The following is a 16,299-nucleotide window of genomic DNA, read 5'->3' as shown; positions in this document are numbered from 1 at the left end:
TTACCTAGGATCTGGTCACTCAATTGCTATAGTAGCTTCCAAATGGCATCTATATACCTCTGTTCTCTGAGAACACAGTTTAAGTGCCTAGGCTCTTTCATGAATGAAGAACCTTGATCCAATCAGGATTTAACAGAAAATCATTACCAGTTCAAATTTAGCTAAGCTCACCTCTTGGAGTTCAATAATGGAGTTTCTGTATAACCTCTCAAACATGTATGTAGAATGATAACACCCAAGGAAAAATGAAAGCTGCAAAACAGATTGCTATAAACTAATCTGCAGTGTCCTAAGACCTTTGCATTACCTCAAACACTGACCTTACCAGCTTAATGGCATTCTGTCCAAACTATTCCTATCATAATTAATTTTAATGTCTGACTGGACACGGTGGCTCACAGCTGTAATCCCAGCACTTCGGGAGGCCAAGGTGGGCAGACAGCTTAAGGCCAGGAGTTCGAGACCAGCTTGGGCAACATGGTGAAACTCCATCTCTACTAAAAATAGCAAAGATTAGCCAGGCATGGTGGTGCACACCTGTGGTCCCAGCTACTCAGGAGGCTAAGGTGGGAGGACTGCTTAAGCCCAGGAGGCAGAGGTTGCAGTGAGCCAAGATCGTGCCACTGCACTCCAGCCTGGGTGATGGAGTGAGACTCTGTCTCAAAAAAAAAAAAAAAAAAAAAAAAAAAAAAAATTATATATATACATACATGTATGTATATATATATATGTAGGTGATCCCTACAATACTCTAACCTCTCAGTTCCCTGACTTACTCTTTCAATGATCTAGATTAGGGATTGATTGACAAACTAGAAACTAGTACCTTCTCAGTACCAATAATGAAAACCTCCCAAATCTCAATCTCAAGCATCCTACTGTCTTAACATCATCACTCATCCATCTCTTTCCCTCTAGTACCCCCAAAATTTTTTCAACACGACACTCCCCTACAATTCACAAATGTAACCACCTTTTTCATTCTTCACCCACTCCATTCCTGATTCTCTCTTTACCGAGCCTTTAGATTCTACTCCCCATCATTACAATCACCCCCGCATCCTCCACTCCACTGCCCTTCTCTCCATTTGTTGTATTTATCTGTTAACCTTAAGGCAGATTTTTAAAACTGCCTATTCCTTACCAGAGTCTGCTCAGTATCAGGTGGCTGGAGAAAAAACACAACCATGGCAGCTCGTCTTATTTTAACCTCAAGTTGCCACACTGGATGCCCATCAATCCTACTTTCTCATCTCTCAACCCCCAACCCCCACCCTCATCCTCAGTTTATTTCACTGAGAAAATAGAAGCCACCAAAATAACTTTAACAGAATCCCACTGCCCTACCAACTAACTAACTACCCAAGGAAGGTTGAATGTGTGCCCAAGACCCCATCCTTCCTTGCCTACTCGAGGTCCTCTCCTCTATTTTTCCTCTCAAACATTCCTATCATTAACAAAAAGGCTATAATTTCCTGCATCTTAAAACCCGATCGTTCTGATTAATTTTCCCTGTCAAACCAACAACAGGAAAAGAAGCTATAATATCCTGCATCTTAAAACTATCACGTATTACTTTCCTGGAAACCTGATAGGAAGAATTGCAATCGTTGTCTTCAATTCTTCTTCCAATCTCTGTTGGACCCACTCCTTTCAGGCTTTGGCTTGCCACCATCGCGCTGAACCTACTCTGGGGGAAGTTATCAGTTCTCTCTATATTGGTCCATTTTGAGCCCTCATTTACTTCACCTATCAGCAACACGGGACAGTTAATCATCGCTCCTTGAAACTATTATTCATTTGGTTTAGGGGACTACCCTTGCTTTTTGAGACAGGGTCTTGCTCTGTCACCCAGGCTGGAGTGCAGTAGCACCATCTTAGCTCACTGCAGCCTCCAACTCCTGGGCTCAAGTGATCCTGCTGCCTTAGCCTCCTAAGTAGCCAGGACTACAGGCATGTGCTACCATGCCCAGTTCATATTTTTATTTCTTAATTTTTTGTAGAGACCTAGTCTCTTTCCCACGCTAGTCATGAGCTCCTGGGCTCAGATGCTGCTGCCCCGCCTTGGCATCTTGAAGTGCTACAGGCCTGAGCTACCACACGCAGCTTATTTTTTAATATATCCACCAGTGGAATACCCTTCTTTGAAGGTCACTACTCCTAACCCAACCATACTGGCAGCTCCCTCATTTGCTGCCTCCTCACCTCCCCAAATCTAAACATAAGCATGTGTCAGTGCTCGGTCCTTGTACCTCTTCTCTGTCTGCATTCAATGCACAGTACTCTCCTGTCTCAGGATGATGCCGCCCCTGTGTAGCTCTCAGGCTGGGCCTTTCTCCTGAACTCGAGTCTGATACATGCTAATGCCTATGTGACACCCCCACTTGGAAGTCTGAAAGACATTTAAAACAATGTCTAAAACCAAAATTCCTCTGCACACAGCACCCCACCCCCAATCTATTCTTAAGTCTTTCCCAACTCAGCCAGTGGCCATTCCATTGTTCTGTCATTACTCAGCCAAAAACTTTGCAGGCATCCTTGACTCCTCACTTACCACGCTACATCCAACCCATTCACAAGTCCTGTCCATTCTACCTTCAGCATGTCTCGAATCCAACTGCTTTCACCACCTCCACCAGCTTCAATCAGGTTCAGATCTCTACCACATCTCACCTGAATTATTCCAAGAGCCTTCTAGCTGGTAGCCTGCTTCCACCCCTGCCCTCTTATAGTCTATTCCCAACAAAGGAGTCTGAGAGATATTTTAGGTCACATTATGTGACTTTTCTGCCTCACTGGCTTCTCATTTAGAATAAAAATCAAATGCCTACACCCCCAACCTCTTTCCTTACCACTTTCTTCCCTCTTATCCCTCTCCAGCCACAGTGATCTACTCGGTGTTCCTTGAACCTGGCAGGAGAATCCTTTGTATATAGCATTTTCTCTTCTTACAACATTTTTTCTCACGGATAAATGTCCTTCTCTAACTTTCTGTAGGTTTCTGCTCAAATGCTTCCTTATCCCTGAGGCTTTCCCTGATCACCCTCTATAAAAATGGGGTGGGTGCACACACCTTCACTTTTTGTACATTACAAAAACTGTAACAGGATTCTTGACTGATTTTGTATATTCGTAACAGTGTGCAGTACATAAAAATCATTTTTTTAAATTGCTGAACTAATCCATATTTATCACCATCTGACATACTCTAGATTTCTCTTCCTGCTGGAATGAAAACTTCAAGAACATAGAATAGCGCCTGGCGCCCAGTAATTGCTCAGTAAATACTCAGTGAATATAAATGATCTACTCTGAACTTTTAGTGTGTTCCTTTTTACTAAAAGCTTAATAGTAAAAGACCACATCTTAATCAAAGGTTGTTACTTACCACCCTCTTTTGGCAGTTCTATTAGCAAATGTCCAAGGTGATTTTTTAAAGACATGTAAATAAATCGTTTTACCTCTTTTCATGCAAATAGCGTAATTTTTCTTGCCAAAAAAAAAAAAATCACTTTTGAAAGTGAGCTGAAATGAAATCAGTTTTCTGTGGACCTGCAGCTTTCACTGACAAATGGGGGCGCTAAACCATTGCTGGTGGTATGAACATCCTGCCGTCAATGCAGCATCTATCTACTCTTCTATTGCTCCTTGCTTGCAAAGTGTAGAAATGCTTTGTAACCTGAGAGAAGCATTATAATTATTACCTTTTTGGGGCTCCCTGTGCCAGGCATATCGGCCTACACTGCGCAGGGCAGCAGTGAAGAGGGAGGACTGTTACAGATATAATTAAAGGCCAAACCACACATTGTCATATAGATTTTAATAGATTTTCTGATTAACTCATCACAGTAATCATTTTTACTGTAATGATATGCAGCTTTACTACACTAGTATAAATAAAAACAGATAAATACAGCTCTAGGCAACATTACAGATTAACTAAGCATTCTTCGTGAACCAAAACTGAAAACAATTATTAAGAAGAAGAGATGCTGACACCCTTGCCCATTCTCATCATACCTTCTCAAAAAGGGTATTCAAACAAGGCGCTACACTTATTATATTGGTAAATTAATTTGCCAATTAGCCAGGCACAACAATTTCATGGTCTCCACTATTTCATTATTTTGGTTGAAAAGGAGACACACTTCAATGTATGAAAAAGAAAAATGGAACAGATAACACCAAAGAAAACCACTAAATGCATTAAAAATACGGCACTTTTCCTGTATTTTAGCAGTAAGATAGAAATACTAGGGATAGAAATATACCAAAAAACAAAATTAATGCTTTAATTAATATCCACCCTGAAATGTCAGTCTCTGAAGCAAGATGGGCAATTAAAGGAGGAGCAGAAATAAAAAAGGGAAATATGATAAAATAAACTCCATGTGAAGTTTTACGAAGCTATCTGCAAAGAAACCGATTTGTCCTTTGAAGGCTATTAACTCAGGACAATTAAGTTATCCAGCAGCCATGCTGAGGAGTTCATAGTCTAGCAATACGTTGCACACAGGCAAATACACTTAAGACAAGTTGGAGATATACAGAACTATCATTTAGAAATGATTTTACTCTGGATGGCCCAAAAAACTTTGAAAGGGCTATGAAGAAAACTTGAAGTCTGTCAAAGGAGAGAAGTAATAAGGAATAATTTTAGGCAGATAGCACAGCTAAGAATGTTTCCCAAAATCCCGAAAATTTTGCTCAACTTTCAATCCTCATTCTTATATGGCTTCATGATCTTCTAAGTCTTCAGGATCTTACAGATCTTAATAGGTATACTATAATTAAGAACTAGGAAGTGAAGAATCACTTTCAAAATGTAAAAACAGCTCATTGCCAGTTGTGTTTCAGAAACTGTCTGTCTGGGCCAGGCGCAGTGGCCCACGCCTGTAATTCCACCACTTTGGGAGGCTCACGCAGGCAGATTGCTTGAGCTGAGGAGTTGAGACCAGCCTGGGCAGCATGGCAAAACCCCATCTCTACTAAAAATACAAAAAAATTAGCTGGGCATGGTGGCGTGTGCCCGTAGTGCCAGCTACTTGGGTGGCTGAGGCGGGACTATCACTTGAGCCCAGGTGGTCAACGCTGCAGTGAGCCAAGACCATGCCCCACTGCACTCCAGCCAAAAAAAAAGAAAATGTCTGTTTGCAAAAATTTCATTTTCCTATCAAAAATGCATAATTACAGAATATTTAGCCCAGTCCTTTGAGTAAACTGCCTTTGCCAATTGTGAATTAAGACTGTGATTAAAACAGACAATTCCAAAAACAAAAATCCCAAATATAATCCAGTGCATTTTAACTCATCCTGCAAAAAATGTTCAAACCATCAGTGACCACTTCAAATATGGACGTAATCTAGCCCGAGATTCAAAGGTTATTTTCAGATTAAAATTTTAACTGCTATCTTTGCAATTCTATTGTTTTCAAATTTTTGGTTTGATTTTTTTTTTAAGAAGGTAAACACAAACTTTCGGTTTTATTCTCCAAAGTAATGTAGGTTTTCAACTTTCCAGTTAATGTAGTTTTTCAACTTTCCAGTTAATGGGTCAAAATGGACAGGTCAGAAGACATAATCCAGAGGATGGCAGTGAAAGATCAGAGAAAGGTTTATGTACACACTGGATCACAGAGAGAGAACCACAACCTTTTTTTAAACCTTTGTTCCCACTGTAAACTTTGTTCATATCTCTGTATTTGTAAGTCTGAATTATTCTATAAAAATCACATTAAAAAGGTAAAATTACTTAAGTGCAATATTAACTGATCTGTATTTTATAAATTTTAATCCATAAAAATATAAATAAGAATGGTAAATTTTTAAGAAAAAAAATATACATTTAGTGCAAGTTATGAATTACATTTCTTCTTCAGTGTCAGCCATGAGATATCTTGAGAAAAGAAAAGAATGACTGATCTAATTTCAATTTTAAAAATTCCAGTGTTTTAACATGCAATTAATACCAGATACAGCTACTCAGAATACTTCCTTCTCTTTACTGTCAAAGCAGCAGCATTTTATTTAATTATGCTGAACAGCACTTGTATATCATAGTAGTAGTTTTAGAAATAGAAAATTTGCATAAGACCCGGTCACATTATCCATAAAGTCTGAGAGGAAAACAAAAAAGAAAACTTTATCCTTTAAAACCAAGCTTCACTGTTTTCGGTTTTGAGCCACACGGCACACAATGAGAGATTTCGTTCTCGCTTCCTTCGAGATTTTACCTGTTTGATCAGCCTTTGTTGTGGTGCATGTGTACTGTTCCAAGCATTTAGTGATGGTACAAACTACATGGTTAATGGCACAAGAAACACTCCCTTCTTGTGATGAAACCTCAGTAAAATCACAGTACATCTCAATATGAGAAAGGACTGCTTCAAAAGGATACACCGATTTAAAGAGGCTTTGTTACAGCTCAGGGGAGAGAGAGAGAGAGAAATAAAGGCTCTTCTGGAATGTAGAAAGGTAATGCTTAACTATACAATTCATGAATTAAACAGAACAGTTTTGATTAAAAAAAAGGGCAAGACCTTGCAGTTTTATAGATGGCTCAATTCAAAGTAATCCCTCTAGAAATAGGGACTGATAATGTGTCTTTGCAATGTTGGAGCAACAGGCCAGGTGCTCGAGGACTCTGCTGTCATCTCCGTTGAGGCGCAAGCCTGCACTATCAGGCACATCCTCAGCTGAATGCATCCAGTGCAGAACAATAGGAGTTGATACGCTGCTTTCTGTTAGACGGGAAATACCTCACTCCTTTCCTTCTCTCTCCTTTCCCTCCCCAAACAACTCCTCCATTCCACCAGCATTATTTGCAAATCACGTTGCAAAAACCCGGCTTTTATATTTCCTTTCTTTTTTTGTAAAGGAGGAAAAAAAAGTAGATGACTCCCTCAGGTTAAAGAGTTGTGCTATTCAACAAATAAACTTCCTCTTCCGTTTCTTCTCTCTCCTCATCTGTGAGATTCAGTTGAACATTATTGAAGCGGGGTCTTGGTTTGCCGTCTGGGCCATATGCCGGAGGATATCTTTTTTTGTTATAATGCCAAGGAGGCGCCTGAAAGGAATAAACAGAAGACTCCTATGAAATAAAAGGGAAAATAAAAGGAGAAGCTAAATCTATAGCTAAATCCTTTTTGTTGACAGGAATAGAGCAAAGCAAGCAGCCTGATTTGGTATTTCCAAAAAGTACTTTATTGGTAAAGATATTAAAATTATCCAGCAACCATCCTTTGGTATAAAAAGTTACTATAGTCACTAATAGTATGACAGCCTTTCCACCGAGAGTCTGAGGACTGCATGCCTCAATGAAGCAGAGCTATTTTGATTAATGTATGCCAACAAAAAAGTAACAAAAACTGGATGGATGGATGACTAGGAAATGATACTGATCCCATTTGAGAAGGAAAATTGATTTCCATCACATGAAGAGAGCAGTAAAATGATGACCAAATCCTCTCAATACTTTCTCTTTTTCATTTATTTATTTTTTTATTTTTTGAGACAGAGTCTCGCTCTGTAGCCCAGGCTGGAGTGCAGTGGCACGATCTCAGCTCACTGCAACCTCCGCCTCCTGGGTCCCCGGTTCAAGCAATTCTCCTGCCTCAGCTTCCCAAGTAGCTGGGATTACAGGCATGTGCCACCATGCCCCAATTATTTTCAGTAGAGACAGGGTTTCACCATGTTGGCCAGACTGGGCTTCAACTCCTGACCTTGTGATCCACCCGTCCCGGCCTCCCAAAGTGCTGGGGATTACAGGCGTGAGCCACTGCACCCAGCCACTTTCCCTTTTTTAACCAAAATTAACCAATTTTTCAAAGATAATTTAAGGATTGCCCACTTGTATCAGAATCTTCATGAAAGCACATACTATTAAGATAAAATGCATATAAAATGGTCAGCACAGAACGTCAATCCCAAACATCAGAGCCCCAAGAACAAATCTATAAAAGAATCCAAGTTTCTAGGACACTTATCAATGTTTTCCTTTTTTTGATTTAGGCCAGGAAAGTTAAGATACAGTGCTTTTATGAAAGTCTTAGTTGTTAATGCTTACATTAAAAGATAGGTGAAAAATCAGAAGGCAGTCCTAAAAGATTATTATAGGTGAAGCAGAAAGCAGAATGAATGAGTAGCTACGATAATATTCTGGTTAGTAGTTTTTTAAAAAAGGATGCATGAAACACTTGTGAAATATTAGCATACAACAGGAATACATAATCAGTTGTGCACTTAAGCAAACTGGGACAGGTTTCATACAGGTATGACAACTGCAGGGCAAAATAATTTCAGGCATTAATTGCTAAAGCCAGACATTTTTTATGTTATGCAGTAAGATAATTCAAATTTGTAGTCATGAAACCACTAGGACATAAAGCCAGTTAAAATGAATGCATTTGACTCTAAAAGCTGCTTATAGCGTTCTAGAAACATCATACAAAAGGGGCACACACATAATCTAGGTACAATTCACTAATGAGATGGCAGGACACACACTGTGACTTTGAAGATATGCAGGGTATAGCAGAAAAAGAACTAATGCTATGATCACAAATAATATACACATTACACTCTAGTTAGTGTGCCCATTAAAAAATCCATTTAACTGTAAGCAGTTCTAATTGCTAAGCTCCTTTAAAATCCTTTAGGAGCTTAGATTTACCATAAGACTACCACAAGATCAGGAAACATTTAAAAAAAAAAAAAAAAAAAGGGCTTGCGGGGATGGGTCAGACATTTTTAACCAGTCAGGTGTCTTCTGAGACTGGTGTATCCACTGAGGTAGACAGATTTGCCATATTCACTTTAAGAATGTCCAATAATATTCACTTATTCCACTACCAAACTGTTTACAGTTCTGAAATTGTAATGAATGATTTGATGAGAGATGTTAACTTTTGCTTACTTTCTATAAATGGGATTTTACACATATCTAAATTTATCTTACAGACACATTTTATCAGATACAAATGTAATTGGCAGCATAGTAGGATATTTTTGTTCAGCAGATATCTGGGAAAGACAGAACTCAACAGTTCACAAGTTTCATGCTTCCTGACTTCTAAGGTGTCTAATGAGGAGATCTGATATATCTAATCACCAAGGGTTCGACGTGCTGCTTTAGTTGCTCGAGATGCTCTAATATGTTCTTCTTTGTGATGATCCCCAAGACAATCCTGAAACAGATTATTATGCTAATAACTGTGTGAGAAATTAAATTAAAAGAGGTTCCAATCATAATGATAAAGAATGAGAGAAAAAATAAAAACATGAACCATAAGAATGAGTCTCATGAACTTTAGAAAATAAAAAGAAAAATGATTTAAAGTTCCAGGTTCCTTTTGCATAAATTCTACTGACTTTCAAAAGTGACACAATACTAATCTTCAATATTGGTGGGTTATTTTTCTTTTTAAAGTAAAAATAATAATTATGAAACTTTGGAATGAAGATGACTACAAAGCAAAGTACAAAAGAAACTTAATATTGATACATAGCTATAGACCTCTGATATGTAGAGTTTCATTTACAATGTTCTTTCCTCAGAGGAAAATATTTTTCTAATTTCTATGATGTCACAACACAGCAGTTATCATCTGGATCTACCTTGGTGAAAAGGTAGCAAAAGGCTGTGAGGAGACTTAAAAACTCCCGTGGATTTTACTATAATTTCAAATTAAAATTAAAGGCAATGTGCACTAAATACATAATGCTGACCAAAAGAAACACTCCCTAATGTTCAGGAGCTGTGACTGCCACTTCTTAAAGTAAGCTAATAAAATGTATTTATGATTAGGGATTAAAAGGACTTTCACTTTGTGCATTTTTTTCTAAATAACAATTGTTTCTCATTTAGCATGTCACTGTTATCACATCAAGCAAAGTGATGGACATAAATTCTCATAATGAGGATACATGAAAATAATTAGGTTGCTAATTAAAACAAAACTATGGTTACTGGTTTTATAATGGAAATTAATGTGGCAATATAAACAGTGAAAATAAAAAAACCTTAAAAAAACTTTAATCTTTAAATTCTGGAAGCCCATCCAAAATACCCTTCAGGATGACTGGACATTTCCTTGATGATCTCATTAAGTCAACCTCCCTGTTAAACTGCCTTTGAACATTCAGACTTGAAGGATGTCACTAGGAGACTTCAAAGTAGCCTGTTCCTATAGCTATGTCCAGGTGTAAAATAGTTACTTAGCTTGATGGCTGGGGTGGGAGGTGGGGGAGCAGGAGGATAGAGAATGGGAATGACAGAAATGGGTTCTCTGCTTATGTTTTCTCATTATTATGTTAAAAATAATGTATCGATCCTTAAAAGTTCTCAGAGCATGGGAGCAACTTCCCCCTCCAAAAAAGCTCAGAAAATGCACTATATATAATGAACATTCACTCATTCAATAGATGTTCTTCATTGACTAAACATTTGAGATTTCTTTTTTTTAAGCCATCAATCCATTTGATTTTATTGTTGTAGTCAGGAAATGTGAAAATCTTGGCAATTAATTAAATATAATACCAATTGAATTCTTACTCATACTTTTCTATCCAATTATACAGAATGATTAATTTCAGTTAGTATCATCTATATTGGTAAACTCTGCCAAATCACAAAATGTACTGTGAGGAAGGTTACAAATGTATAACGACCCAGTGGCAAATTTAGAATTTTACACAGTAATCTCTGTATTTATAAAGTAAAAACCCTAAAAGATGGAGAAACACACATTAATGGAGAAGAGCGATTTGAGCATAATAAGATCAGAGTGCTGCTTTAGTAATTTTACAGAGTGGAAGGAAAATCAACGCAAAATGTGGCTCATATAAAACATTATTTGCTGTTTCCTTTTGGGCTAAAAACTAATGATGTAAGAGTTAACAGGGCATAACCCAGCATTTCCAAAGCATGTTCCAAGAAACACCAGTTCCCATGAGTTCTTCTATATCCTTCCCTGCAACCCAAAAATAGTTGCATTTTCAAACAAGTCTAGAAAACCATGTATCCTATTACCCATCCCCTCATCTGGGAATCAAAGAATATCAACATATTATAAGTTCTGAGGAGTTCCATAGTAAAGAAACCTCAATTGTATTTAATCCAATACTTTCCAAACTTAGATAGTCACAAAATGTTTTTTTCTGAGTCACTCCTATTAACATCCTGCTAATTCCACCAAGATTAACTGATTTTGAAAAATTCTGCAGTTAAAATATAAAGTGCAGAAAACCAATAGCTAATTGAAATTTTTATAATTTACAAACATCTTTCCCTTTCATCTATTCTTTTTCTCCTTGCACCTAAGGTTCCAGATTTGTTATCTCTCTTCCTCCAAATAACTATTTTCCACTTCTAAAAATGCAGTATGAACTACACATCAATGATAGCTATGCAGAACTTCATGGTCTCCTTTAAAAACCAGAAGATATCATTTCTTTTCTGGGTTTTAAATAATTTAAGTGAGAAAAAAAACACCTGACTTCCTAATACACTTCAAACAAAACAAAAAGTCCCATGAGCCACTTCCCTAAATGATCTCTTTTCTCCCCATATATGTATCAATTTATTTTCCTTGACAGACAGAAATAAGGAAAATATGATGAAAGCAATTAAATATATTCCCTTAGAAGAAAGTCCAACCCCTTTTTTCATATGAACAGGCAGGACCAGACAAAATTTTAATTAGCTATCCACCCCTCGCTCTATACACTTCGTTATTTTTACACTTTCTTTTAAATATTTTCCTTTCTAATATCTATGCTGCCAAATACCTGGGAATTAATCAACAAACTGAAATATGAAAATTAATCCCTAACAGTTCTGTGTTCATAGTTAACCATAACTCAATAGAATAACATTTATATTTGTCAGTACACAAAAGAAAAAGCCATGCCAGGAACAGAAAACAACTTGAAGCAAATAATAGTTTGTAACAACTCAGCTTAGGTTCCAGTTGAGCCATTTAACAAATAAAAGGGCTCAAGGACTAGCAAAGCTTTATGAAAAGTTGCCCCATTTAACTAGTACTGAGTTTTTAAACTTAATGAAGTCGGTGCCATCATTTAATCAAACAATATTACACAAAGACAAATAGTAACAATAATAACTTATGAATACATCTCTTCTCCAATCAGTATCTAAATTATTAGAATTTAATAATTCTAAACTCCCTGCCTTTAAGGGCTTTATCTCTTTAATGATTTACTTCATATTCCTAAAGAGTTATTTTAATTAGCGCAGTGAAAAACACTAAACATAGATCTAATTCTCTAGTTTCATATTTCCATTCTTAACTCAATCTAATATATTGGCCAAGAAAACGTTTTAGTAGTTTAAGAAATCACAAAGAGGATTTCTATCAGTCACTTACAGTGCAAAATAGTAGCAAGAGGCTGGGTTTTAAAGTAGGAAAGACAGTCTGATTCCTTGAACCATGACTTGTTCACCACATGACTTTGGGCAAATTATTAAAGCTTCTTGAGCTTTAATTACTACATCTGTAAAGTAGGGCTATAACTACCTACTTTGCAGAGGTCCTGCAAAGTTAAATGAGAAAATATGAAGGTGTTCAATAAACAAATTTCCTTCCTTTCTGTTCTTTTTCTCTCCTTTCTCTGGACAGGAGTCATGTATTCTGTCACCAATGTGTTTTCTACAACATGTTAAAAAAAAAAAAAACAACAAAAAACTGCTATGATTCTCTGTTTAGAATTTCAACCAGCTTTACGCTGTTCAGGATTAGCCATCCAGTTTATGCATAATCCAAGAATACCCTCTGTTTTTTGGTATTTGCCTTCGGATAAAACAACATTCTTAAGTTCAACAAGAAAGAATATATAGTGGAAATGAAGGGTCCTAAAGAAAGAAGTGTGGAGAAACAGATCCCAGGTCCAGGAAAAGAGAGCAGTGGTGACGAAGTAGTGTATTTGCTAAATCAATTCTGTGCATTAAGGTCTCCACAACCCCCGTGACATCTGTTTCTTTCCTATATTCCTGTCAATGGAGAGACACTGGCAGTTCATGTGTAAAAGGTGGAAAAATAAATTATCAATGTATACATTTTAAATACATGAGTATTTATTTGTCCTTAGCAGTTATATAAATATAGAAGATTTGTGTATAGAGAAAGGTAGACAAAAGGAAACAAAGCATTTGTTAAAGGAGATTTTTAGCTCACTTACAAATTTCATTGAAGTATATATTCTTTCCTTCATTACATGATAAATCAAATATTGGCTGAAAGAGTAAATAGCAAAATATCTATAAACTTATTATTGTACTAGAAATTTATATACTAAAAATGAAACATTTACAAAAATAAAACAGGTTTTTGCAGTGCTCCATGCAGGTTAGGTCCACTCTTCCCTAGGAAAAGAAGCACTCTAAGCTCAACATGCTTTCATGCTGGAGATCTTTCAGCACCTCTTTTCCAACTTTGAGGTATTATTTACAAATGTCACTGTTTGGCAAAGAGCAGGCAGATGACATCTTTCTTATTCCTTAGTAAATGTGAAATTTGATTGACTGATCCTATATTTGTGACTATACCATAGGACAGACTTTCCCACCTGGGAGCTGACTCACATGCTCCCCTAATAACTATATAGATTCCACTAAAAAGGATCCTATATTCTAGCAAGTGAACTGATTCCTGTGGTACCAGACTTACCCATTGTGAGTTACAAGGCACTGCCTCAGTCCCAGCTTTCGGAAAATATCCACCACAATCTCCATTGGGGTGTGGTCTGTCACTGTAAAAGGGCTCATGTCAAGAATGCTTCGAAGCTTCAATGGCCGAGGACTTTCTGCTGGAAGAGATGGGGTGTGCTGTGCAAAACACACCCGAGAACTGCCAACGATACCTTCTTGTTTTTTCCTGGCACTTTCTGAAAAGAGAGAGAAGAGACCAACACTTTTAAACTGATAGATTTTTAAGTAGGCAACCTGTTTATTCAGAGATAAAAAAAAAATTAATGTATCCTATGACTTCTGATCCCTTCATTTTTTCCTATCTTCTCCTTAACCAACAAAGGAGTCAACTGAAAAGCCATTTAGCAATTGTTTATATTTGATTGAATTAGAAGTCAACAATAATATATCGTCTTCATGGAAAGAAATTATTTTTTGGTAAAGTTGTATCATTGTACAATTTTCTTTACTGAAGCTGTTTTCTAACTTGGGGGCTAAGGAAGTGGGTTTGGAATATGGGATTTTAAAACCTGCACAAATTCTGAGTGCAGTTTATTATAGGAATCCATTATCAAATGAAACCTGCCTCTGCTGAATGTTACTTATTCTGCACTGGAGGTGGCACTAAAGAGAGTTTCATTCTTGCTTTGACTATGCTGTGTCCTCCATCCCTATGAATTAGCTGGTTCTTTTTCTTTTCTCATGTTAAAGTATAATTTTCTAGAAAAGTCATGAACATTACAGATGAGATGAAAGTACAATTATGCTCATAATGCACACACACAGACTGATATTGGGGGGTTGTTTTCTTCATAAAGGCTTTGTTAATTTCTCCTCTCCAGTGTGCTCTGCTTGAAGTTCTTCTGTCCTCTGCCTACTTCCACTCCACCACTGAAAGAACTAAAAAAAAAATCTGAATGAAACTGCTGATAAAAAAAAATGCTGGACAAGAAGTGGCAAAGATGGAGAAAAGTTCAGAGATCACACAAGACGGAGAAGGAAACTCAATGGAGAGAATCTGAAAATAAAATAGTCATTCAGCTTTATGTTTCTACTTTGAGTTAGTATTAAAACTGAGTATATACAGATATGATATTTGTTATAGTGAAAATATTTTGGCCGGCCATGGTGGCTCAGGCTTGTAATCCTAACACTTTGGGAGGCCAAGGCAGGAGTATCACATGAGCCCTAAAGTTCAAGACCAGCCTGGGCAACATAGGGAAACCTTGTTTCTACAAAAAAAAAAAAAAAAAAAAAAAAATTCGGCCAAGCATGATGGTGGTCCCAACTAATTGGGAGGCTGAGGTGGAAAGATCACTTGAGCCCGGAAGGTCAGGGCTGCAGTCAGCCATGATCATACCACCGCACTCCAGCCTGGGTGAAAAAGCAAGACTCTGTCGCAAAAAGAAAAAAATATATATATTTTGAATACAAATTTTACTACAAAAACATTTAAGCCATAATAAGCATCAGTCCTAAATTGAGAAGCAGATATTACTGCAAACACTGCACTGCTTTTTACTCCTTTTGAACACTACAGCCTTCTTAACTATGTTCTAACACATTTGAGTAGGAGGGCACTAAGTAAAGCCCCAGCAACTAGTACTTACTCAACCACCTTAAAAGCATGATCAGGCCAGGCGCAGTGGCTCACTTCTGTAATCCCAGCACTTTGGGAGGCCAAGGTGGGCAGATCAACTGAGGTCAGGAGTTCGAGACCAGCCTGGCCAACGTGGTGAAACCCTGTCTCTACTAAAAATACAAAATTAGCCGGCACGGTGGCACATGCCTGTAATCCCAGCTGAGGCAGGAGAATCGCTTGAACCCGGGAGGCGGAGGCTGCAGTGAGCCGAGGCCACGCCATTGCACTCCAGCCCAGGCAACAAGAGTGAAACTCTGTCTCAAAAATAAAAAAAGCATGATCATGGCATAGAAAAGAAGTCCATTAGCAATTGACATAAATGATTTTTGAAAAATACCCATTAAGTTGCTTTTAGCTCATAACAATCTAACAACTGAATAGTGTCTGACAACTGAATAGTGGAGTGTAAAAACTACTAGAAGTATCATTAATGGATTCACAAAATAAAAAGATGTAAAGTGTGACATCAATAGTATAAAATGTGGACGGGGGAGTAAAACTATGAAGTTTTTGTAAGCAACTGAAGTTAGGTTGTTATAAGAAATATATAGTCAAATTCATAATGCTCTAAAACTGCAATAGGGTTTGTAAATCATTTCTAACTCTAGTATAAAAGTTGAAAGACAAAAGAATTAAAAATAACTACAGCAGGCCAGGTACAGTGGCACACGTCTCTAATCCCATCTGCTCCGGAGGTTGAGGAGGGGATTGCTGAAGCCCAGGAGTTCAAGTCTACCCTGGGCAACATAGAAGACCTCATCTCTAAAACAGTAATAACTATAGCTTAAAGAATTCGTTAATAGATAAACAAAATAAAAAGACATGAAGTGTGACATTAAATAGAATAACATTCTGAATTAAAACTAACCCCAATTATCAATCTTAAACACCGACAAAATAACAAACACTGTATCAATGAAATTATACTGATTGTTTAAACATTTAATGACAA

General features: G+C 37.3%; 1 protein-coding gene across 9 annotated transcripts in view; it reads right to left on the bottom strand.

Annotated features, from left to right (window-relative positions):
* Positions 1-3,801: 3,801 nt before the first annotated feature.
* CLCN3 (chloride voltage-gated channel 3) overlaps positions 3,802-16,299 on the bottom strand; it is a 108,098-nt gene continuing 95,600 nt past the window's right edge. For 5 of the 9 annotated variants that reach the window (XM_034959404.3, XM_003821811.5, XM_055111996.2 and 2 more), the window contains 3 exons: positions 13,686-13,902; positions 9,110-9,185; positions 3,802-7,066 (listed from right to left, as the gene is read on the bottom strand). In XM_034959404.3, the coding sequence (XP_034815295.1) occupies positions 6,908-7,066; positions 9,110-9,185; positions 13,686-13,902 (452 nt within the window). In that variant the 3' untranslated portion in view covers positions 3,802-6,907. The remainder of the gene's footprint in view (positions 7,067-9,109; positions 9,186-13,685; positions 13,903-16,299) is intronic. The other 4 variants (XM_055111998.2, XM_034959406.3, XM_055111997.2 and 1 more) reach the window with 1 other exon arrangement.

The sequence above is a fragment of the Pan paniscus genome, chromosome 3, assembly GCF_029289425.2.
Source record: "Pan paniscus chromosome 3, NHGRI_mPanPan1-v2.0_pri, whole genome shotgun sequence".
Taxonomy (NCBI): domain Eukaryota; kingdom Metazoa; phylum Chordata; class Mammalia; order Primates; family Hominidae; genus Pan; species Pan paniscus.
This window is presented reverse-complemented; position numbering and strand designations above follow the sequence as displayed.